General features: G+C 49.1%; 1 protein-coding gene across 7 annotated transcripts in view; it reads left to right on the forward strand.

Annotated features, from left to right (window-relative positions):
• ddo (D-aspartate oxidase) overlaps positions 1–26,071 on the forward strand; it is a 216,476-nt gene that overhangs the window by 146,695 nt on the left and 43,710 nt on the right. For 5 of the 7 annotated variants that reach the window (XM_038799172.1, XM_038799168.1, XM_038799173.1 and 2 more), the window contains exon 5: positions 24,870–25,886. The exons of the other annotated variants lie outside the window; for them this stretch is intronic. In XM_038799172.1, the coding sequence (XP_038655100.1) occupies positions 24,870–25,428 (559 nt within the window). In that variant the 3' untranslated portion in view covers positions 25,429–25,886. Of the gene's footprint in view, positions 1–24,869; positions 25,887–26,071 lie in introns of those variants that run through there. 7 annotated transcript variants of the gene reach the window in all.

Raw genomic sequence — 26,071 nt, forward strand, 5'->3', positions numbered from 1 at the left:
CCCCAATGTGAGTTTCTGTCTACCTGACCCGGCTCCTGAAGTTCATATAATTTGCTTACTTTTGAAGCTGTTTTAATTTAGGAGGTTTTCTTAGGTGTATTTGTTGAGAAGAAACCATGGAATAAATGAATTTGGTGAGTGGCTATATGTTGAGAGCAATTAAGAGCAATGGGCGGCACGGTAACACAGTGGTTAGCGCTGTTGTTTCACATTGCCAGGGTCTCAGGTTCCATTCCTGCATGGGTCACTGTCTGTGGAGAGCCTACACATTCTCCCTGTGTCTGCGTGAGTTTCCTCCGCGTGCTCCGGTTTCCTCCCACAATTCCTGAAAGACGTGCTGTTAGGCAACTTGGACATTCTGAATTTTCCCTCTGTGTACCCGAACAGGCACCAGACTATGGTGACTAGGGGCATTTCACAGTATCTTCATTGCACTGTTAATGTAAGCCTACTTGTTACACTAAAGATTATTGAAATTATTGAAATTAGTGAATGATCACAAGATTGTTACTGGCCACGAAAGATCAGAGGAGATTCTATATTGAACCAATTAACCCAAGGGTAACAACGGTTTGTGTGGATAAGCTTAAAAAACAATCATTCTACAATTTTGTTTTTAAAAAACTGCCGTTGTGACAACCCTATAAAAGTGTCAGTCAGTGCCGGACCATTTAAGTATCAATAGCAGAAGCTATAAGTACTTGACACATCTTTATTGTGTGTAAATAAACACAGAGCCATTGACAAAAGAGATCACAGAAAAAATAGCCTATTATAAAATCGCTAAGCTGTCAATCTTCTCTGCTCCTGTGTCAACGTACTCACATCCTTTTATGGGAGTCTGGGCTCTCATGAGGCTTGACCAAATTGGCACATAGAGCAAGAGGGGCCATTGGGAGTGGGTGGGGAAGATGAATGACATGGATTGGCATGGGTGAGGTTGAGTGGGGATGAGGTATAAGGGGTGAGGCCTGGACCGCCTAACATGTGAGCAAACAACTAGGATGAAGTTTGCCCAAAGCATTCGGCTGTCCCTGTGACTACCTCCAAACTGCAGTGAGCCTGCCACGAACCTACACCCCGGAGTGAAAAATGGACCTGATGGGGCTTTTTCTACAGAAGTGGGCCTTCTGAGGTTAGAAAGTTTCTGATTCTGCAATTCTGTATGTGATTCAATGTCAACATCCTGGGGGTTATCCTTAACCAGAAACTGAACAGGAAGGACTAGCTATATAAATATTGTGGCTACAAGAGCAGGTCAGAAGCTGTGAATTTTGCAGAGAGTAACTCACCTCCGAATCCCCCATAGCCTCTCCACCTTCTACAGGGCACAAGTCAGGAGTGATAATGGAATACCCTCCACTTGCCTGGGTGCAGCTCCACCAAGAAGCTCAACACCATCCAGGACAAAGCAGCCCATTTGATTGGCACCCTATCCACCACCTTAAACATTCACTCCCAACACCAACGCACAGTTACAGCTGTTTGTATTATCTGCAAGATTCAGTGCAGCAACTCATCAAGGCTCCTTCGATATTATCTTCTAATCCCACAACTTCCACAACCTTGAAGGACAGTGGCAGCAGCTCCAGAGAACATAGAACAGTACAGCACAGGCCCTTCGGCCCTCGATGTTGTGCCGAGCAATGTCCGAAACCAAGATCGAGCTATCCCACTCCCTGTCATTCTGGTGTGCTCCATGTGCCTATCCAATAACCGCTTGAAAGTTCCTAAAGTGTCCGACTCCACTATCACAGCAGGCAGTCCATTCCACACCCTAACCACTCTGAGTAAAGAACCTACCTCGGACATCCCTCCTATATCTCCCACCCTGAATCTTATAGTTATGCCCCCTTGTAACAGCTATATTTACCCGAGGAAATAGTCTCTGAACGTCCACTCTATCTATCCCCCTCATCATCTTATAAACCTCTAAGCCACAAACATTCCTGACTTAGAAACATATCGTCGCTCCTTCACTGTCTCTGGCTCAAAATCCTGGAACTTAACAGCAATGCGGGTATATCTACACCACATGGACTGCAACGGTTCAAGAAAACAGCAGACCACCATCTTCCCGAGGGCAATTAGGGATAGGCAACAATGCTGGCCCAGCCAGCGATGCCCACATCCTGTGAACAAAAAAACAATTGAGGGACTCAAGCTAACCATTTCAATATGTTAACTGGGTTGGCATGTCCTAGCTGTCCTTGCCTTTTTGTGGGGTATGTCATTCATTGTTCCAGTTGTACTCGGGCCTCCTCCCTCACTTCTTTCTCTGGTACCTTGATGGTTGGATCAGTTCCATTTCTACACTATCCCAACTGGAAAATACAATCAGCTTTGTTTCCAGTTTCCACCCTGTCCTCACTTTCACCTGGTCCATCTTAGTCTCTACCCTCCCTCAACCTCTCACCTCCCCGTGCCTTCCATTTCTGAAGGTAGGCTAATATTCACTGACTCCCACAGCTACTTCAATCACACTTTCTCACACATTTCTTCTAGTCGTTTTAATAATAATAATAAGTAAGGACACAATTCCAATCTCCCAGTTTCTCCATCTCTGTCAGATCTGTCTGATGATGTAACCTTCGACACTAGCATTCCTGATATTCTTTCCATAACCCAGGACAACCCACCTCCCCAACCTCCGCACAGTAGTTCACAGGGCCTTTGACTGTGCTTCACCATTTCCCACACTTTTTCTCCTTCCTTATCCTCCTTCCCAGAACACGATGCGTTCCCCTCATCTTAACCTTCCATCCCACCTGCCTCCATACTCAACATATCATCTTCCACCATTTTTGCCACCTCGTGTGATATCGCCATCAAATGCACCTTTCCTCTTTCAGCACTCTGATGGGACCGTTCCCTCTCCGACATCCTGGTCGACCTATCCCAACAACCTATCTCTCTTTTCCGCTTCAGCTTTCTGCAATACCTGCTCTTGTACCTCCTCTCTCTTCACCTTTCAAGACGCCAAATACTTCTTCCGAATGATTTCCTTCTTCCAACTTAGTTACAATATTTGCAGCTTATGATGTGGCCTCCTCTATATTGGGGACCAAATGCAGATTTTTTTTTCATAGATTTTACAGTGCAGAAGGAGGCCATTCGGCCCATCGAGTCTGCATCGGCTCTTGGAAAGAGCATCCTACCCAAGGTCAACACCTCTACCCTATCCCCATAACCCAGTAACCCCACCTAACACTAAGGGGAATTTTGGACACTAAGGGCAATTTATCATGGCCAGTCCACCTAACCTGCACATCTTTGGACTGTGGGAGAAAACCGGAGCACCCGGAAGAAACCCACGCACACACGGGGAGAACGTGCAGACTCCGCACATACAGTGACCCAAGCCGGAATCGAACCTGGGACCCTGGAGCTGTGAAGCGATTGTGCTATCCACAATGCTACCGTGCTGCCCATTGGGTAATCGCTTTGCAGAACTCAGTTCAGTCAGTTCAGTTCAGGGGCTGGTTTAGCACACTGGGCTAAATAGCTGGCTTTTAAAGCAGACCAAGGCAGGCCAGCAACACGGTTCAATTCTCGTACCAGCCTCCCCGAACAGGCACTGGAATGTAGTGACTAGGGGCTTTTCACAGTAACTTCATTTGAAGCCTACTTGTGACAATAAGTGATTTGTATTTCATTTCATTTCAGTCTGCAAGTGTGGCCCACAGCTCCTAGTCGCCGGTCACTGTTAACCTTCCTCCTTTTTCTCATACGGAATTCCCTCTTTCTGGCCTCCTGCAGTGTCCCAGTGACGCTCAGCACCAGCTTGATGAACAGCACCCTGGGCAGAATCAGGCAGACAATCCAATGTTGTCAAAAAAACAGGATGAATGCCCGGTACCAATCTATTTCCAATACTTGGGTCCCCTGTTGGTGGTGATATCAAGGTTCACGCCACGTACCAGCGGGAGGATTCAGATAGATCAAAATGGCTCATTTGCTAGGCGACACAGTGGCGCAGTGGTTAGCAGTGCTGCCTTATGAAATGAAATTCAATGGATTTTAATTTCAATGAAATGAAGTTTATGGATTCAAACGCAGGTTCGATACCGGCCCCAGGTCACTATCCATGTGGAGTTTGCACATTCTCCCCGTGTCTCACCCCCACAACCCAAAGATGTGCAGGTTAAGTGGATTGGCCATGCTAAATTCCCCTTAATTGGAAAAAAAAGAATTGGGTACTCTAAATTTATTTTTTAAATAAAAAAAAAAGACTCATTTGCATCCTATTAACGAGCTGGGCACCGGATTCTCCGGCCCTCTGTGATTCTCCGGCCCTCTGGTCCAGGATTCACACGGATGTGGATTGGTGCAGGTATTTGTCAGCATGGCCCCAGCATGATGAACCGGTGGACCAAAGGGGTATGTCATAACTTTGGTGTCCCCAGTGACCATCGGACGGCCCCCTCTGGCTCACAATGCCCCCCACTAAAGACCCCCATACAAATCCCCACAACAGAGACCCCATATATTCCTAAGAATATATTTCTATATTCCTAAGAGTCTTGCCATTTACGGTATATTTTCCCTCTATGTTAGACCTACCAAAATGCATTACCTCACATTTTCCTCCAAATTGTTTATGTATACTACAAACAACAGAGGCCCCAGCACAGATCACTGTGGAACACCACTAGTCACAACCTTCCATTCAGAAAAACACCCTTCGACTGCTATCCTTTGCCTTCTGTGGCTGAGCCAGTTCTGTATCCATCTTGCCACCTCACCTCTGATCCCATGTGACTTCAACTTTTGTACCAATCTGCCATGAGGCACTTTGTCAAAGGCTTTACTGAAGTCCATGTAAACAACATCCACCGCCCCTCATCAATCATCTTCGTCACATCCTCAAAAAACTCAATCGAGTTAGTGACGCACGACCTCCCCTTCACAAAACCATGCTGTCTATCGCTAATGAGTCCATTTGTTTCCAAACAGGTATAAATCCTGTCTCTGAGAATTCTCTCCAATAATTTACCTACTCCGACGTGGGGTTCACCGGCCTATTGTTTCCAGGATTATCCCTGCTATCTTTCTTAAACAGCGGTACCACATTAGCTATTGTCCAGTCCTCTGGGATCTCACTTGTAGTCAATGAGGACACAAAGATGTCAGTTAAGGCCCCAGCAATTTCCTCCCTTGCTTCCCTCAATATTCTGATGTAAATGCCATCCGGCCCAGGAGACTTATCTACCTTAATGTCTTTTAAAAGACCCAATACCTCCTCCTTTCGATGTTAACATGATCCAGACTGTCCACACACCCGACCCAAGAATCATCTTCCACAAGGTATTTTTCTGGCCTCCTTCTGCACTGTAAATTCTATGATTCTATGATGTCCCTTTCTTTGGTGAACACTGATGCAAAATACTCATTTAGTACCTCACCCATTTCCTCTGGCTCAACACATAGATTCCCCCCAATGTCCTTGCCTAAAGGATGTTAGTGAGGCAGATGGGTTTTTACAACAATCGACAATAGTTTCATGGTCGTCATGCCCTGGTGGCTTTCCGACCCATGTCCCCAGAGCATTACCCTGGGTCTCTGGATTACTAGTCCAGTGACAATACCATTGTGCCACTGCCTTCCCCAGTAAGGGGCCAAATCCAGAAGGTCCATGCTTCTTTGCTGGAACACTTTGTTCGTATACACAGCGGGGCCACTTGCACCTTCCCAGGAATCACCAGCGTTACCTTGGGTGGAACATGGCAGAAAGGCAATTGGCACATGTCTGTTGGCCCATGTGACAGCAAGGCAATTTTCCAGGAGCACTGTGTGTGGGAACCAAGTCTCAAGCTCTCTCATAAGTTATTTGAAGGAGTGGGTCTGAGGCCTACTAGGGCAGCGTTGAGGCTGGAATAGGAGAAGCTGGAGCGTGACAGCCGACAGATGCACCTGGTGCACAATTACAGTCACGGGGGTGCTGGGGTTTCCTTCCACTGGGGAGCGGCAAAGGAAGCTGCCCAACTGGTGAAAGAGTACTCAACTCCTACATTAATGTTGGAGAGGTTTGGGCTGGCGGGAGGGAATTACTTTAGACACTTACAGGTGCGGGATTTTGTGCGCAGACTGGTGCCGTCCTTCCCACACCTCCCGCCAAAGGGGAGGCAGGACAGGGTAGTTTCTAGGGGAGAGGTAGGTGAGGGTAGAGTCTCAGATATTTACAAAGAACTAATGGGAGCAGAGGATACACAGACTGAGGACCTGAAGCTTAAGTAGGAAGAGGAGCTCGGGGGGGGGGGGGGGGGGGGGGGGAGATGGAGGACGGTATTTGGGCAGAAGCTCTGGGCAGAGTAAACATGACCGCAACATGCGCCAGGCTCAGTCTGATCCAGTTTAAGGTTGTGCACCGGGCCCACATGATGGGGGCCTGGATGAGTAAATTCTTCGGGCTGGAGGACGTGTTCCAGATGCGCCGGTGGGCTGGCTAATCACGTGCACATGATCTGGTCGTGCCCTAGACTCGGGGGTTACTGGCAGGGATTTGCGGACATCATGTCCCAGATTTTGAAAACTGGGGTGGTAATGAATCCTGAGGTGGCAATCTTTGGGGTGTCGGAGGACCCGGGAGTCTCGGAGGAGAAGGAGGCCGATGTCTTGGCCTTTGCTTCCCTGGTAGCCCGGCGACGAATACTGTTGACCTGGAGGGACTCAAAGCCCCCGAAGCATGACCCTCTTATGGGCTGACCTCACTAACACTACACCCCTGTAGGCTTCATCTGATGCCGATGCTTATGTAGTTACATTGTATACCTTGTGTTGCCCTATTATGTATTTTCTTTTATTCCCTTTTCTTCCATGTACTGAATGATCTGTTGAGCTGCTTGCAGAAAAATACTTTTCACCGTACCTCGGTACACGTGACAATAAACAAATCCAAATCCAAATCAGAAGGGCTATATCTAACTGCATCTTGACACCATACAATGTTTTGGCCTCAACTACTTCCTGTGGCAAGAAATTCCACAGTCTGACCACTCTCTGGGTGAAGAAATTTCTCCTCATTTTTGTCCTAATATCTTTAGACTGTGACCCCTGGTCATGGACACAGCCACCATCGGGAACATCCATCCTGTATCTACCCTGTCCAGTCCTGTTCGAATTTTATAGGTATCTATGAGATCCCCCCTCATTCTTCTGAACTCCGACTACAATCCTAACCAATTCAATTTCTCCTCATATGTCAGTTCCGCCATCCCAGGAATCAGTCTGGTAAACCCTCACTGCACTGCCTCAGATGAGGAGACCAAAACTGCAGACAATATTCCGTGGGTAGCCTCACCAAGGCCCTGTATAATTGCAGCAAGACATCTCTGCTCCTGTACTCGAACCCTCTCGCTATGATGGCTAACGTATAATTTGATTTCTTTACCGCCTGCTGTATCTGCATACTTACCTTCAGTGACTGGTGTACGAGGACACCCAGGTCTCATTGCACAGTCCTTTCTCCTAATTTATGGCCATTTAGACAATGGTCTGCCATCTCGTTTTTGCTACCAAAGTGGATAACCTCGCATTTCTTCAAAGTATACTGTATCTGCCTTTCATTTGCCCACTAACTCAACTTGTCCAAATCACACTGAAAGATCTCTGCATCCTCCTCAAACTCACCATCCCCACACAACCTGGTGTCATCTGCAAACCTGGAGATATCACATTCTGCCCCCTCATCTAAAACATTAATATATATTGTGAACAGCTGGAGTTATAGCACCGATCCCTGTGGTACCCCGCTCATCACTGCCTGCTAATTTAAAAAAGACTCATTAATTCCTGTCTGCCAACCAGTTTTCTATCCACCTCAATACACTATCCCTAAACCCATGCGCTTTAGTTTTACACAATAATCTCTTATGCATCTCTTTGTCAAAATCCTTCTGAAAGTCCGAATATACCACATCCACTGGCTCCGCTTCATCAAGTCCATTGGTTACATCCTCGAAGAATTCCAGTAGATTTGTCAAGCATGACTTCCCCTTCAGAAATCCATGCTGAATCTGTCCGATCCTGCCATTGTTTTCGGAGTGTTCTGCGATAAAATCTTTGATAATGGATTCTAGAATTTTTCCCACTACAAAGTCAGGCTGACTGGTCTATAATTCCCTGCTTTCTCTCTTCCTCCCTTTTTAAATTGCGGAGTCACATTAGCCGTCCTCCAATCTGCAGGAATGTTCTCCAGTCGGTAGAATCCTGGAAGATGACCACCAATGCATCCACTATTTCCAGAGCCACCTCCTTCAGTACCCTGGGATGTAGATTATCAGGACCTGGGGATTTATCAGCCTTCAATCCCATTAATTTCCCCAACATAATTTCTCTACTAATATTGATCTCCTTCAGTTCCTCCTTCTCTCTCAACCTTGCATTCCCCAACATTTCTGGTACCCTATTTGTGTCCTCATTTGTGAAGACAGAACCAAGATATGCATTTAGTTGCTCAGCCATTTATTTGTACCCTATTAGAAATTCCACAGTTTCTGACTGTAAGACATTTGTCTTCACCAATCTTTTTCTCTTCACGTACCTATAGAAACTTTTCAAGTCAGTTTTTATGTTCCCTGCAAACTTGCTCTTGTACTCTATTTTCCCATTCTTAATCAATCCCTTGGTTCTTCTGTAGGAGCGTTTCCAAGGCCTGCGTAGTCAGCTAGCCTTTACATGGGGTTCCTCCCTCATTGTTATGGCTTAGCTTAATAAACAGAACAGACACACAGACAGGTTAAGATGGCTTTATTATCCCAAGCTTGGTTTTGTGTACATGAGAGATAGATCTGGATAAATGCCAAGATCAATCTATTGATCACTGATAAAAACACATTAATTAGAGCGTTTTCCAAAAATCAATAGCACAACCCAGTTGGACTTGATCCAACTCTTGGAGCTGTCACTTTTATATTATCCAGTAAAATTACAAAATAATGACTTGTGATCAGCTCATGATTTAACCCCATCCTGTCACCTGTTGTTTACCAGGATCTTGTGTCCATTCTAAAGTTGTTTTTCGGACATTGCCAATGTTGTGTCATAGTCAGTTCTTGTCCAACTCATTGTTCATCCAGGGGCAGAGGCTCACTTGAGGGTGAAGGACCAGGAGAGACTTAAAAAGGGCTGGGTTAGTCAGGTGTTTCACTCTGGATTTGATGGAAGGGCTCAAGGGGTAGCGGTGTTGGTCAGCAAAAGAGTACGGTTCCAGATGGAGAAGGTGGTGGCAGATCAGGGGGGTAGATATGTGATTGTGACAGGGGTGCTGGAGGGGAGGTTAGTGGCGCTGTTAAGTATAGACGGCCCCAATTGTGACGATGTGGGATTCGCAAAGAAGGTGTTTGGGGCCATCCCCAACTTGGACACACACAAACTGATAGTGGGGGGGGGGACTGGAACTTGGTGCAGGAGCCAAGGTTGGACAGGTCACGGCCACGCACACTGGTCCCATCGGGGGGGGGGGGGGGGGGGGGGGGGGGAGCGGATGATGCCGTTAGCTGGGCTAATGTTGGAAATGGGAGGGCTGGACCCTTGGAGGTTTCTGCACCCGAGGGAACGGGAGTACTCATTTTTCTCAGCAGTCCATAAGGTATACTCGCGGATCGACTTTTTGTGGTGGGGAAGGCTTTGCTGGCTGGGGTTAAGGGGTCGGAATACTTGGCAATTGCAGTGTCAGATTACGCTCCACATTGGGTGGATATGGTGCTGGAGAAGGGGGTAGTGCAGAGGCCGGGGTGGAAACTGGATGTGGGGCTTTTGGGGAACCAAGTGTTCTGTGACAAAATTGAAAAGGTAATTAAGGAATATGTAGGTTTCAACTGTACGGGTGATGTTTCGAAGACAGTTGTCTGGGAGGCTCTAAAGGCGGTGGTGAGGGGTGAGGTAATTTTGTTTACGGCCAGGGTGGACAAAGAGGGGTTGGAGCGGCAGAGGGTAATAGATGAGATGTTTGAAGTAGATAGGAGTTATGCAGAAGATGAGGATCCAGCGAAGCTGGAAAAGAGGAAGGAACTGCAGGCGAGCTTCGACCGCTGTCCACCAGGAAGGCAGTGCGCCAACTGAGACAAGCAAGGGGTGCAGTTTATGAACATGGAGATAAGGATGTTAGCAGGTCAGCTCCGGAGGAAAGCAGCGGCAAGGGAAATTGTGCAGGTGAGGGATAGGGCAGGGAAGTTGATGGTGGCTCCGGATCTGATTAACAAGGTTTTTGAGGAATTTTATGAGAGGTTGTACAGGTCAGAGCCACCCAGGGGAGACCGTGTGATGCAGGAATTTCTAGATGGGTTAGAGTACCAGAGGCTAGGGGAGGGAGACAGGGCTACATTAGAAGGAGCAATAGTGGAGCAGGAGATAAAGGATGCGATTGGGAGGATGCAGTCGGGGAAGGTGGCAGGGCCGGATGGGTTTCTGGTGGAATATTATAAAAAATTCCAGGATAAGCTGGCACCCCTGATGGTGGGGATGTTTGAAGAGGTGATAGGGAAGGGGGTGTTGCCACAAACCTTGGGGCAGGCATCGATTTCCCTGTTGCTAAAAAAAGATAATGATCCGACAGAGTGTGGGTCGTATTGGCCCATATCACTTCTGAATGTGGACGCAAAAGTATTGGCGAAGGTACTGGTGGGTAGGCTGGAGGAGTGCCTCCTGAAGGTGATAGGTGAGGATCAGACGGGGTTCGCGAAAGGGAAGCAGCTGTTTTCAAACGTTAGAATGGTATTGAACGTGGTTATGGCACCGGCAGAGGGGAAGGAAACAGAGGTGGTTGTGGCATTGGACGCTGAGAAGGCGTTTGACCGCGTAGAATGGGGGTACTTGATGGCAGTTCTGGAGCGGTTTGGGATTGGACCCAGATTTGTGGGTTGGGTAAAGCTACTATATAAGGAGCCGAAGGCGAGTGTCCGCACAAACATCAGCTCGAGATACTTTTCTCTCCACCGTGGGACAAGGCAGGGCTGTCCGATGTCCCCCCTGCTATTTGCACTCGCGATTGAGCCGTTGGCCATCGCATTAAGATGTTTGGGGGTATGGAAAGGAATAGTGCGGGGGGGGATAGAGCATAGGATGTCCTGATATGCCGATGACTTGCTGTTATACGTGTCGGAACCGAGTGTGGCGATAGGGGGAATATTGGAGCTGCTTCGAGTGTTTGGGTCTTTCTCGGGGTACAAACTAAATCTTGACGAGAGTGAGTATTTTGTGGTGTCTCGGCCAGGGGTGGGGGCAGGGGTGGGTGGGGGGGCTGCCATTCCGTAGGGCAGGGACTCACTTTAGGTACCTGGGGGTGCAAGTTGCCCGGGAGGGGGGGGGGGGGGGGGGGGGGCGCGTGCTCCGCAGGTATAACATCACTAGTTTGGTGGGGAGAGTGAAAGCCGATCTGGCAAAGTGGGATGGTTTCCCTCTGTCACTGGCGGGTCGGGTACAGGCGGTTAAAATGAACATGTTGCTGTGATTTCTGTTTATTTTTCAATGCCTCCCGATTTTCCTGCCAAAGGCTTTTTTCAGAGAGATTGAGGGAAGGATTATGTCGTTCATATGGGCAGTGAAGGTGGCCAGAGTTAGAAAGGTGCTGCTACAGAGGGGACAGGGGGATTTGGATCTTCCGAACCTGATGTATTACTACTGGGCGGCGAATGTGGAGAAGGTGTGGAGCTGGGTTAGAGGGGTTGATTCCCAGTGGGTCAGAATGGAGGAGAGTTTGTTCAGGGGGTCAGGATTGAAAGCACTAGCAACAGCGCTGCTCCCGATGGCCCTGGGGAAATACTCAGAGAGTCCGGTAATAATAGCTTCATTGAGAATTTGGAGGCAGTTTCGCCAACACTTCGGGTTGGGGGCAGGGTCAAGGGAAATGCCGATTCGGGGGAACCACAGATTTGAGCCAGGGAGGTGGGATGGAAATTTTCAGAAATAGGAGGAGAAAGGGATTAAGGCACTGAAGGAGTTGTTTCTTGGGGGTCGGTTTGCAGGACTGAAGGAGCTGGAAGCAAAGTATGGGCTGGAGCAGGGAGAAATGTTTAGATACATGCAGGTTCAAGATTTTGCCGGAAAGGAGATACAGAGCTTCCCGGTGGAGCCGGTCTCCACATTGCTGGAGGAGGTGCTGACGACAAGGGGACTGGAGAAGGGGGTAGTGTCAGAGGTTTACAGGGATATTTTGGAAGAGGAGAAGGCACCACTGGAAAGGATCAAAGCAAAGTGGGAGGAAAAGTTGGGCGAGGATATGGAGGAAGGGTTCTGGTGCGCCGGAGAGTGAACGCCTCCACCTCATGTGCGAGGTTAGGGCTGATACAGCTGAAGGTGGTATACAGAGCGCACCTCACGAGAGCGAGGATGAGCCGATTCTTTGAAGGAGTAGAAGATGTGTGTGAGCGTTGCGGGAAGGGGGGCCCGCTAATCACATTCATATGTTTTGGTCCTGTCCAAAGCTAGAGGATTACTGGAAGGAGGTTTTTAGGGTAAATTCTAAAGTGGTGCACATGAAACTCGACTAGGGCCCCCGGGAGGCCATATTCGGGGTGTCGGACCAGCCAGGGTTGGAAACAGGCACGGAGGCAGATGTTGTAGCCTTCACCTCGTTGATCGCCCGAAGGCGGATTCTGATGGGTTGGAGAGCAGCCTCTCCACCCTGTGCCCTGACATGGAGGGGGGGACCTGTTGACTCTTGAGAAGGTTAAGTTTGAACTGAGGGGAAGGGTGGAGGGGTTCTACAATTCATGGGCATTATTCATCATGCACTTTCAAGAACTAGATAACATCGAACATTAGTTGGGGGGGATTGGTGGGAGGGTTGGGAGGAGGGGGACTGGATGTGTTAATGGTGACTATGGGTGATTCCTGATTCCTTTTTGTCATTTGTTTATGTTAACATGCGGGCTAATGTTTGGGGTTTGGTGGGAGGATGGGATCGTTGTTATTGATATGGGGATTGACATATTTGTTACTGATTATTGGTTATTGTTGGTGGGTGTAAATTTGGGAGAAAATGTGAAAAAGGAGAATAAAAAAATATTTTTAAAAAAAAGTTTATCCAGGGGCAGGATACCAAAGCTGGTTGCCTCTTTACTCCATGGATTATTTGAAAGAGGATATTGGGGCCACTGATAAAACCTGTTTATTAATTTGACTAAGTAATCTGCTGACCACACAATCCCATCAAAAACATGGGCAAGTTAGCCAGCATAAATCCCATCATGCATTGTGGCCACTGGTTGGTAGCAAGAGTTTAAATGCTTATTACTGCTATGTCCTAAAAATATAGGTTTAATGGTTAATAATGATTACTGCGTATACTTTCTATGATTAATCTCAATCTTTAATAAACTAATTTATGTAGGGACTTCCGGTTGCGGCTATGCGGAGCTAAGCCGCACGTTCGGCAGCTCCCGCTACTTAAGGACTTTTGGGCCTATTTGAGGGTCCCAAACTGCGCTGTCTCGATGAATCCCAGTGGGGGAAGGTGTCTAGATGAGCATTCCCCATAATTTATGGTGCTCACCCAGAGTGGGGCAAAGGAAAAAGCTGCAGCAGCTCCCCAAGAAAAGCGGGGGAAAAAGGACAAAATGGCGGCCGGCGGAACACCCGAGGACTGGTGGAAGTGGGCGCAGGAGCAGCAAGCCTCTCTTCTGCGCTGTTTTGCGGAGCTGAAGGCTGAGTTGCTGGACTCCCTGAATGCGACTACCAACAAGCTGCTTGAGACCCAGGCGGCCTAGGAGGTGTCCATTCTGGAGTTGCAGCAGCAGGCCGCTGAGCGGGAGGAGGAGGCCGTGGTCCTCGTGGGGAAAGTGGAGTTGCACGAGGCACTTCACAAAATGTGGCAAGACCGCTTGGAGGAGCTGGACGTTCGCACGAGGTGAAAGAATTTGAGGATCCTGGGCCTGGCGGAGGGGCTGGAGGGGTCGGATCTCCCGTCGTATGTGACCACGATGTTGAGCTCGTTGATGGGAGCGGGGTCCTTCCATTTGCCCCTGGAGCTTGAGGGAGCTCACAGAGTGCTGGCCAGGAGGCCCAAGGCAAATGAGCCCCCGCGGGCGGTGCTGGTGCGGTTCCATCGATTCAGCGACCGGGAGTGTGTGCTGCGCTGGGCCAAGAAAGAGAGGAGCAGCAAGTGGGAGAATTCGGTAGTGAGAATCTACCAGGACTGGAGTGCGGAGGTGGCTAAGCGGCAGGCCGGGTTCAACCGGACGAAGGCGGTGCTGCATGCCAGGCAGGTCAGATTTGGAATGCTGCAGCCTGCGCGTCTGTGGGTGACATATAAGGACCGGCACCACTACTTCGAGTCCCCGGAGGAGGCGTGGGCCTTTGTACAGGCGGAGAAGCTGGACTCGAACTAGGGTCTGGGGACACACTATGGCCGTTGCTGTTTTCGCTGTTGCTGTTCTGCAATTTTGACACGTGTTTTTTATGCTGGTTTTCTTTTTGCTCTGTTTCCGGGTGGGTCTGTTTGTTGGGTATGGTTGTGGGGTATGTGGGGAATGTTGGGGGTTTCTGTTTTATATGTTCTCTTCTGTACGGGGGTTGGGGTGAAACTGGATTTTGGGGAGCTGCGTCAGAAGGGTGGGGTGTGGCAGTATGAAAGCGCGGGCTTTCCTCTGGTTTCCCGCGCTGCGGGGCGTGGGAGGCGGAGCTGGCGGTGGGGGCGTGGCCTCTACTGGTTTTCTTTCCCGCGCTGAAGCGGTGCCAAGGAGGTGTGGCAAGAGGGGGATGACCCCATGCCGGGAGGGGATGGGTTTTGGCGGGAGTTGCCGGGGTCAGCAGAAGTCAGCTGACTCACGGAAGTACCATGGAGGGTGCGTCGCGGCTAGGAGGGGTCGTGGCCTGGGGGGGGGGGGGGGGGGGGGGGAAATACCGGGTTGCTGCTGGAAGGGCCAGGAGAGAGCTGATGTGGGCCGGGGGGGGTAGAGGAGAGGCATTATCGCCATGGGGAACGGTTCGGGCGGGGTGTGCTGGCCTGGGGCGAGCAGTCGATAAGCTATGGCTAGCCGGCGGGGGAGGGGGGCGGGTTGCCCTCTGATCCGGCTGATTACCTGGAACGTGAGGGGGCTGAATGGGCCGGTTAAGAGAACTAGGGTATTTTCTCATCTGAGGGGGTTGAAGGCGGACGTGGCTATGCTCCAGGAGACCCACTTGAAGGTGGCGGACCAGGTTGGTCTGAGGAAGGGGTGGGTGGGGCAGGTTTTTCACTCGGGATTGGACGCGAAGAACCGGGGGGTGGCGATTCTGGTGGGGAAGAGGGTGGTGTTCGAGGCGGCTGAGGTGGTGTCGGACAAGGAGGGCAGATATATCATGGTGAAGGGTAGGCTGCAGGGAGAGAAGGTGGTGCTGGTTAATGTATATGTCCCGAATTGGGATGATGCCGGCTTCATGAGGCGCTTGTTGGGCCGCATTCCGGACCAAGAGGCAGGGGGCCTGATCATGGGGGGAGACTTTAACACAGTGCTGGATCCCCCACTGGACCGGTCCAGTTCAAGGACGGGTAGGAGACCGGCGGCGGCCAAAGTGCTGAGGGGGTATATGGACCAGATGGGAGGGGTGGATCCCTGGAGGTTTGGGAGGCCGAGAGCGCGGGAGTATTCCTTTTTCTCTCATGTCCATAGGGTTTATTCCCGAATAGATTTTTTCGTCCTGAGCAGGGGATTGATCCCGAAGGTGCAGGATGCCGAGTATTCGGCCATAGCAATTTCAGACCATGCTCCGCACTGGGTTGATCTGGAGATGGGGGAGGCGCGGGACCAGCGCCCGCTGTGGCGCCTGGATGTGGGGATGCTGGCTGATGAGGAGGTGTGTAGGAGGGTCCGGGGAAGTATTGAGGGGTATCTTGATACCAATGATACGGGGGAGGTCCAGTTGGGGATGGTCTGGGAGGCTCTGAAAGCAGTGATCCGGGGGGAGCTGATCTCCATCCGGGTCCATAGGGAGAGGAGGGAGAGGAAGGAGAGGGAGAGACTGGTGGGGGAGCTCCTGGATGTGGACAGGAGATACGCGGAGGCACTGGAGGAGGGGTTGCTGGGGGAACGGCGTAGTTTGCAGGCCAAATTTGACTTGTTTTTTTTTTTAAATAATTTTTATTGAAAAATTTTGAATTTATACAACAATAACGCACCATAGTAAAATACCAAAAATAACAATAATATTAACAATCATAAACATTCGCCCGGAGACACAGTGGAGGAGGGCGCAGGGCGCGGTATATGAGTATGGGGAGAAGGCGAGCAGGATGTTGGCGCATCAGCTCCGTAGGCGGGATGCGGCTAGGGAAATTGGTGGAGTGACGGATAAGGGTGGGAATGTAGTGCAGAAGGGGGCAGAAGTAAACGGGGTCTTTAGGGACTTCTACGAGGAACTGTACCGGTCGGAACCTCCGATGGGGAGAGGGGGGATGGAGAGCTTCATGAACAGGCTATGTTTCCCAAAGGTTCAAGAGGAGCTGGTAGAGGGGCTGGGGGCGCAGATAGAGTTGGAGGAGCTAGTCAGGGGGATTGGACAAATGCAGTCAGGTAAGGCGCCGGGGCTGGATGGGTTCCCGGTGGAATTTTATAAAAAGTATGCGGATCTGGTGGGCCCCCTGTTGGTGCGAGCCTTCAATGAGGTGTGGGAGGGGGGGGCTTTGCCCCCGACGATGTCGCGGGCACTGATCTCTCTGATCCTGAAGCGGCATAAGGACCCCTTGCAGTGTGGATCATACAGGCCTATCTCGCTCCTGAATGTTGATGCTAAGTTGCTGGCGAAGATCCTGGCCACCAGGATAGAGGACTGTGTGCCAGGGGTGATACACGAGGATCAGACAGGATTTGTCAAGGGACGGCAGCTCAACACGAATGTGCGGAGATTGCTAAATGTTATTATGATGCCGGCAGTGGAGAGGGAGGCGGAGATAGTGATGGCGCTGGATGCAGAGAAAGCGTTTGATAGAGTTGAGTGGGGGTACTTGTGGGAGGTGCTGGAGCGGTTCGGATTCGGGGAGGGATTCATCAAATGGGTGAGGCTGCTCTACGCGGCTCCGATGGCGAGTGTAGTTACCAATGGAAGGAGATCGGAGTACTTTAGGCTCTAATGTGGGACCAGGCAGGGGTGCCCCCTGTCCCCCTTGCTCTTTGCATTGGCGATTGAACCTTTGGCTATGGCGTTGAGGGAGTCAGGGAGATGGAGGGGTCTGGTGTGGGGTGGGGAGGAACATCGGGTATCGCTGTATGCGGACGACCCGCTGTTGTATGTGGCGGACCCAGAAGGGGGAATGCTGGGGGTGATGGAGCTGATGGCGGAATTTGGGGGCTTCTCGGGCTATAAGTTAAATTTAGGCAAGAGTGAGGTATTTGTAGTGCACCCGGGTGATCAGGAGGAGGGAATTGGGAGGCTCCCGTTTAAGAGGGCAGTGAAGAGTTTCAGATACCTGGGGTGCAGGTGGCCAGGAGTTGGGGGACTCTCCATAAGCTTAATTTTACCAGGCTGGTGGAACAGATGGAGGAGGAATTTAAAAGGTGGGACATGGTGCCGCTATCGTTGGCGGGTAGAGTGCAGTCCGTCAAAATGACGGTTCTCCCGAGGTTCTTGTTCCTCTTTCAGTGTTTGCCCATCTTTATCCCTAGGGCCTTTTTTAGAAGGGTGACTAGCAGCATCATGAACTTTGTTTGGGCGCATGGGACCCCGAGGGTGAAGAGGGTCTTCTTGGAGCGGGGTAGAGATGGGGGGGGGGGGGGGGGGGGGTGGCGTTACCCAATCTCTTGGGGTATTATTGGGCAGCCAATGTGTCGATGGTGCACAAGTGGGTGATGGAGGTGGAGGGGGCAGCATAGAAACGGATGGAGATGTCGTCTTGTGGAGATACAAGCCTGGGGGCCCTGATAACGGCGCCGTGGCCGCTCCCTCCCACGAGGTATACCACGAGTCCGGTGGTGGCGGCTACCCTCAAGATTTGGGGGCAGTGGAGGCGACATAGGGGAGATGTGGGGAGCTCGATGGAGGCTCCGTTAAGGGGGAACCATCGGTTCGTCCCGGGGAACATTGATGGGCATTTTCAGGGTTGGCACAGAGCGGGCATCAGGCAGCTGAGGGACCTGTTTATTGATAGGAGGTTTGCGAGCCTGGGGGAGTTGGAGGAGAAATTTGGGCTCCCCTCGGGGAACATGTTCAGGTATCTGCAGGTAAAGGCGTTTGCTAGACGGCAGGTGGAGGGATTCACTTCGCTTCCCACGACAGGGGTGAGTGACAGGGTACTTTCGGGGGTCTGGGTCGGAGAGGGGAAGATATCTGATATCTACAAGGTTATGCAGGAGGTGGAGGAGGCATCAGTGGAGGAGCTGAAAGCTAAGTGGGAGGGGGAACTGGGGGAACAGATGGAAGACGGGACATGGGCTGATGCCCTGGAGAGGGTTAATTCTTCCTCCTCATGTGCGCGGCTTAGCCTCATCCAATTCAAGGTGCTGCACCGGGCCCACGTGTCTGGGTCTAAGATGAGTAGGTTCTTTGGGGGCAAAGACAGGTGTGTCAGGTGTTCGGGGAGTCCAGCGAACCATGCCCATATGTTCTGGGCATGCCCGGCACTGGAGGAGTTCTGGAAGGGGGTGGCGAGGACGGTGTCGAGGGTGGTGGGATCCAGGGTCAAGCCAGGATGGGGACTCGCGATTTTTGGGGTTGGGGTGGAGCCGGGAGTGCAGGAGGCGAAAGAGGCCGGTGTGCTGGTCTTTGCGTCCCTAGTAGCCCGGCGAAGAATCTTGCTACAATGGAAGGATGCGAGGCCCCCAAGCGTGGAGACCTGGATCAACGACATGGCGGGTTTCATTAAGCTAGAGAGGGTCAAATTCGCCCTGAGAGGATCGGTACAAGGGTTCTTTAGGCGGTGGCAACCTTTTCTCGACTTTCTGGCTCAACGATAGGGTACGGGGACAGTAGCAGCAGCAACGAGGGGGGGAAGGGGAGGAAAAAGGGGGGGAAGGGGAGGAAAAAGGGGGGGAAGGGGAGGAAAAAGGGGGGGAAGGGGAGGAACAAGGGGGGGAAGGGGAGGAAAAAGGGGGGGGAAGGGGAGGAAAAAGGGGGGAGAAGGGGAGGAAAAAGGGGGGGAAAGGGGGGGAAGGGGGAGGAGAAAGGGGGGGAAGGGGGAGGAGAAAGGGGGGAGGGGGGAGGAAAAAGGGGGGAGGGGGGAGGAAAAAGGGGGGGAGGAAAAAGGGGGGGAAGGGGGAGGAGAAAGGGGGGGAAGGGGGAGGAGAAAGGGGGGGAAGGGGGAGGAGAAAGGGGGGAGGGGGGAGGAAAAGGGGGGAGGGGGGAGGAAAAAGGGGGGAGGAAAAAGGGGGGGAAGGGGGAGGAAAAAGGGGGGGAAGGGGGAGAAAAAAGGGGGGAAGGGGGAGGAAAAAGGGGGAAGGAGAGGAAGAAGGGGGAGGAAAAGGGGGGAAGGGGGGGGAAGGGGGGAAGGGGAGGAAAAAGGGGGGGAAGGGGGAGGAAAAAGGGGGGGAAGGGGGAGGAAAAAGGGGGGAAGGGGGAGGAAAAAGGGGGGAAGGGGGAGGAAAGAGGGGGGAAGGGGGAGGAAAAAGGGGAAGGGGAGGAAAAAGGGGGGACGATGACGATGACTGTTTATTTAATTTTAATTTATTTTTAAGTTCTCTTGTTCATTGGGGTTGGGGGGGATGTGATACATGCGTTGATACGGTCTGGGGGGTGTTACAGTTATTATGGGGTTATTTTGTTGCATTTCATTGTTTGTTGTTATATTTTCTGTAAAAAATTCCAATAAAAATGATTTAAAAAAAAACTAATTTATGTAGAACTATTCTAGTGTGGTCCTAGCTATTCAGTTTTCAGGGATGTCATCTCTGGACACCCCCTTCATGGACCTACACTCATCCCTGGAGCATCTCGACAACAAGGACACCTATGTCAGACTCCTATTTATTGACTACAGCTCTGCCTTCAACACCATAATCCCAGCTAAGGTCATATCAAAGCTCCAAAACCAAGGACTTGGCTCCTCACTCTACAACTGGAACCTCGACTTTCTGACCCACAATCAGTAAGAATAAACAGTAACACCTCCCCCACGAGAGTTCTTAATACTCGGGCCCCGCAAGGCTGCGTACGTAGCCCCGTATTATACTCCCTATACATACACGACTGTGTGACAGAATTTGGCTCCAACCCCATCTATAGGTTTGCTGATGACACGACCGTAGTAGGTCGGATCTCAAACAATGATGAGTCAGAATACAGAAGGGAGATAGAGAACCTAGTGGAGTGGTGCAGCAACAACAATTTCTCTATCAATGTCAGCAAAACTAAATAGCTAGTCATTGATTTCCGGAAGCAAAGTATCGTACACACCCCTGTCTGCATCAATGGGGCTGAGGTAAGGAGAAATGGGAAGTGGAGTTGGGAGGGGGAGTGGAATCTGCACAGACTGTATTGTTGATTGCTGGGACATGCGTTTCCTGGGGTGTGTTTATCTGCTGTAACCTGTTTTGATACATGTTTGTAATACAATAAATTTTGTTTAAAAAAGCAATGGGGTCGAGGTGAAGATGGTTCACAGCTTCAAATTCCTCGGTGTGCACATCACCAACAATCTATCCTGGTCCACCCACGTTGACGCTATGACCAAGAAATCGCAACAGTGCCTATACTTCCTCTGGAAACCAAGGAAATTCGGCAAGCATAATCAAACCCCCCCCCCACACGGCTTATTCACTCTTCCAACTTCTTCCATCGGGCAGCATTAATAGCAACTATCTGGCAGCCAATTCCAATTGACATTAAGAATTTCAATTACCTTTTCAATAAGTTTTATGGCCCTATTAACCTATAGCATTATCACCAGCAACAGCCTGTACTTCAGTAGCAGTACTGTTATACAAGTACGTTCTGCTGGCGACATATGAATTTGGTTGTTCCTAATTGCAGATGGGTAGAGAGCCCATACAGGTTCGATACGGAGTTCCCTAGGTGGTTGGATGGCTCAGACCCACACCAGCCATCGAGAAGGGATGGCTGCCAAGATCAGAATTTTCATCAGACCCTTCAGCTTATTAGGGCACGGTTTCTACTTGAAGCAATTCTGCCAAATTAGGCTGCGTCACTTTCAAATTCCCAGGATTCCAGCCGCACCACAACAGGCTCATGGCCTATCACTGCTCTTAATTCAGATGCTCATCATCTGCAAATCAGAAATTTGGCATTTTTGATCAGTTGACACCCAGATATTTTATCTTGTAAGATTTTCTTATCACTTACGTCTGGAAGGAGGGAACATCTGTCAGAACAGTGGTAGGCATCAGACATTCAGAAGTGCATTAGTGCTGTAGAGCTCCCTTGCTTCTCCATTCCAAAACAAAGATGTTTAAAAAATGACTGCACGCAAACAGTTTAGTTAAATTCTGGTGGGCATGCCTGAATCAGTCAACAGAAATGAAGACATTAACTGCACAGTAAGACTCCAGTGCTACTTTTCTTTTTGCTCTTTTCTTACTGTGCTATTGCAGTCCTCTTTAAATTTAACACAAAAATCAAACTTTGCACTAACAAATTTCCAAATCCCGAGGATCTTGTACTACAGCACCTAGCCTGCTACTGAGGAGAAAACTGCAAAGTAGGTGGCTCAGGAATAAGCCCGTTGTTTTCTCTAGCATGAGGACAAAGTAACAATATACTGAAACGTTCATGTTTTACGAGCAACAAGCAAGTGTTGAAAACTTTCTGCTCTTCTCCTAATTGAACCTGCCCACAGAAGCCTTCAGATGACGTGAAACATGCTCAAATACATTTCCAGGTCTCATTCAGTGAACTAACAATTATTTCAAATTGAAAGGAGATGATGTGCATTCATATCTAGGATTAAATTAAGAGGACACAGTGTGATACTTAACTGTAAAAGAAACTCAAGCCAACAAGTGTCCTTTTCATTGCAACAAGAAGGAAAATGTAATCAATTGGTTCTCAAAGTTAAAAATATGCAAGGACCAGTCTCAATTTTTATTCTTTACAAATCTATTGGCTTCTTTTCTAAGTGTATCAATATCTTCATTGCTCTCTGAACTTGCCGCCCAATCAGAATCTTCATCAGTTGGGTCCTAATCATCCTCTTCATCATCAATAAAACTGTCAATCAGGTCATTCCCGCACCGGCCTCCCCGAACAGGCGCCGGAATGTGGCGACTAGGGGCTTTTCACAGTAACTTAATTGAAGCGTACTCATGACAATAAGCGATTATTATACTGGTTGGGTTCACCATCAGTGTCACTCTCAACATACTTTTACCTTTTTGATCAACTTTTCTTTTTGGTCTTCTTATCTCATTTTCTGGAGGGTGTGTGTGTGGTTGTATTCCTTCTGGTGTTGTGGGTTTTTCCTGTAGCAAGCTGTACCAAAAGGACACACTGGTTTGTCATCATCCTTCTCATCACTCGTCGAGTCTTCATAATCAGTATCACCAGGGTGACTCAGCTCTTGAAAATGTTGTGGATTTTTCCTGTAACAATTACTTCCATACATGCAAGAGGCTCGCTGAGGTATCTTCTGCTGTATGGATTGAAAAGCACTTGCATCTTCTACTGATTCTGGTTCATCAGGTACTGGGCTTCTGCATGTGAGAGTGCCTTGCCTGTCTGTGTGATGTTTCCAATTGCTGCACACTCTCCTGTTCACCTGCTCTGTGCGCCATTTCCCCTTCCTCGGCTTCCTCTTTATCACTCATTACCCAGTTGCTTACTTCACGCCGTTGCTGGTGAAGTAGATTTTTGTCTTCACCATCATCATCGTCATCGAGCCTCCAGTTCTCATTCGCCTCGGAAGCTGCATCAAGATTATTCATCATTTCCTCTTTCCCTTTCGCATTACTGCATTGGGAATAGAGGGATACGGACCCCGGAAGTGTAGAAGATTTTAATTTAGACGGGTAGCATGGCCGGCGCAGCCTTGGAGGCCGAAGAGCCTGTTCCTGTGCAGTACATTTCTTTGTTCTTTTGTTCTTTGTTCTGGAACTTGTACCAAGAATATTCCCTTTAGTATTGTTCCTGCTTTGTTCTTCTTCATTTGGTTCTGTTTTCCTCCTCCCTTTTTTCTGCTGTGGTGGATCCATTGCTTCATTTTCTGATTGAAAGATTATTGTGAATGTTTCAGCCTTGTCTTTTGCACAGATGTGCTGGGCTCCTCCATCATTGAGGATGTGGATATTTGTGGAGCCTCCTCCTCCAGTGAGTTGTTTAGTTGTCCACCTCCATTCACGATGAATGCGGCAGGACTGCAGAGCTTAGACCTGAAGCGCTGGTTGTGGAATCGCTTAGCTACATCTCTCACTTGCTGCTTATGCTGTTTGGCAGGCAAGTATACCTGTGTTGTAGCTTCACCAGGTTGACACATCATTTTTCGGTATACCTGCTGTTGCTCCTGCCATGCCCTCCTGCACTCTTCATTGAACCTGGATTGACCCCCTGGTTTGGTGGTAATGGTAGAGTGGGGGATATGCCGGGCCATGAGGTTGCAGATTGTGGTTGGATACAATTCATTTAGCAAGATGGTAGTGCCACACAACATGATGGAAGGTATCCTCAATGTGAAGCAGGGACTTAGTCTCCACAAGGACTGTGGTGGTCACTCCTACCAGTACTGTCATGGACGGATGCATCTGTGGCAGGCACATTGCTGTGGATGGGGTCAAGTATGTTTTTCCCTCTTGTTGGTCCCTCACCACCTGTTGCAGATCCAGTTTAGCAGTTGTGTCCTTTAGGATCCGGCCAGCTCGGTCAGTAGTAGCGTTACTGAGCCACTCTTGGTGATGGACATTGAAATCTCCCACCCAGAGTACATTTTGAACATTTACCACCTTCAGTGCTTCGTCCAAGTGGTGTTCAATATGGAGGAGTGCTGATTCATCAGCTGAGATTAGCTCAGTTGGGTGGACGGTTAGTTAAACCACCACCAGTCAGATCTCTCTCAAAAGGGGAGAATAGCCTATGGTCCTCTGGAATTTTCATTTCATGGAATCAGAGAGCTAATGAGAAATATAGAGAAGAAAGACAAATGGACACAGAGGCAATCAATCGAGTATAGGTAGCTAAGCCCAGCAATGGAAATCTGAACAACCTCAAACCTGAATCCTGCAGAATCGGAAGGCTAACCATGAAAAGTTCAGACAAACAGGGATGGTGCAGTCTCTGTATATTACTCACCTTTACTGCAGCAATTGGGCAGGTCAGGGTGATCACAACTGTTGCTGCATTCATTCACCTACTGTCTGTAAAATGAAGCTTCTCAATGGTTTTTATCTGCCCTCATCTGACTGAACTGCTTCACTTTGCTTTTGTATGAGAGAAGCATACATGAAGGCATGGATGATCTCCAGTGCAGATTACAAATGCGTACTACTGTTACAGCCCCAGGGCATGCTAATTGTATGATGAGATATTCAGCAGTACAGACACAGCCTTGACAGTAAGATGTCGGATCACATACAGGAGTCACCACTGTACCCTTGAGAATATCTAAGGCAGGCTTGAAATTTCAAACACTTGAATGCCTGGGTTTGACCCACCTCTGATCCTTTTCTGGTTCTGATGCTATTTAGCTCATTAGAGATCATCTTTGACTGTGCTTGTCGACCATTATTTTTCCAAATGTCATTTTCACCCAGTGCTTGTAGTTGATAACAGGCAGCAAAGTAATGGAGGGATATCAGTAGCTGCAGGGAAGGGGTGGAAGAAGGTTGGGGAAGAACATCAAGTGGGAAGAGGCACAAATCTCTGTCAGTCAAGTGACAAGTAATGTAATCCCTGATAGGCTTCATGGACTAGAGAGGGAAACCTGTGTGATCCTTTCCTCTTTATCCACTGATCTATTGACTATTACTGACTGTAGAATTCTGTTTGTGTGTTGATGAAGTTTGAATTATTAATTTCAGGTTAAAGAATGCTGGCGGCCGATTACGGTCTGCAAAGATCAGGGATTTCTGGGAACTGGACGGAACGTTTGACATCATTGTGAACTGTTCAGGTATTGGAGCCAGGGCGCTTACTGGAGATATGAAATTATATCCAGTCAGGGGCCAAATCCAGAAAGTTCATGCTCCTTGGCTGAAACACTTTATCTGTTTAAATGGAAGGACCACGTACATCTTCCCAGGAATCACCAGCGTTATCTTGGGCGGAACATGGCAGAAAGACGATTGGCGCATGTCAGCCGACCCAAACGACAGCAAGGCAATTTTCGAGGACTGCTGTCTTTATGAACCAAGTCTCAAGCTCTCTCGTAGGTTATTTGAAGGAGTGGGTTTGAGGCCTGCGAGGGCAGTATTGAGGCTGGAAAAGGAGAAGCTGGAACGTGACGGCCGTCAGATGCGCCTGGTGCACAATTACGGTCACGGGAAGTCTGGGGTTTCATTCCACTGGGGAACGGCGAAGGAAGCTGCCCAACTAGTGCAGGAATATGTAACAAAAATGAGATGTCAACCCAAACTGTAAACACCAAGACACTGAACCAGCTCTCGATTATGGCATCTTTGGTGTCAAAATAAACAACACATTGGCAGAGGTGATTCTGTAAACGCCTGTTTTGACCTTTACGGGTAATCCAGCTAATAGATTATAAACACAATGATCACAGAATTTACAATTTGGAAATCAAATTTGCTTGGAAAAGTATTCTGCGGATGGCATTGTGCATGTTTCTACAGTAATTCGGTGCTGTGATTAATTTGGGTAATAAGGTGGAAATTTACAAACCAAATGAAATGTCAGCTTCTTGAATTTAATCATTGCTGATTGTTATTTTACTTTGATGTCAGAACTTATGCATTTCTAATTTGTATCTTCTGCCTTCACACCTTGTTTTAATGGCTTTGTATGCGGTGAGGAGGAGGTGGCAATTTAACAAATGTGTTCAATATTTTCAATAAAATATTCAATTATTAACCAGTAAAGTGACAATTGTGAATGGATTACAAGAACCATCACTTCCAGCTGCAAGATTTAATCAGATACCCTACTCAGTGTTAGCCTCAGATGTAGACCGCTGGGGTATATTGTATCAGTCTGAACCAAAGGCATGGGGCTGGATTCTCCGTCGGCTGATGACGGAATCGGGAAACGTGATTGGGCGGAGAAT

Source organism: Scyliorhinus canicula, chromosome 6, assembly GCF_902713615.1.
Source record: "Scyliorhinus canicula chromosome 6, sScyCan1.1, whole genome shotgun sequence".
In the NCBI taxonomy this organism is placed as follows: Eukaryota; Metazoa; Chordata; class Chondrichthyes; order Carcharhiniformes; family Scyliorhinidae; genus Scyliorhinus; species Scyliorhinus canicula.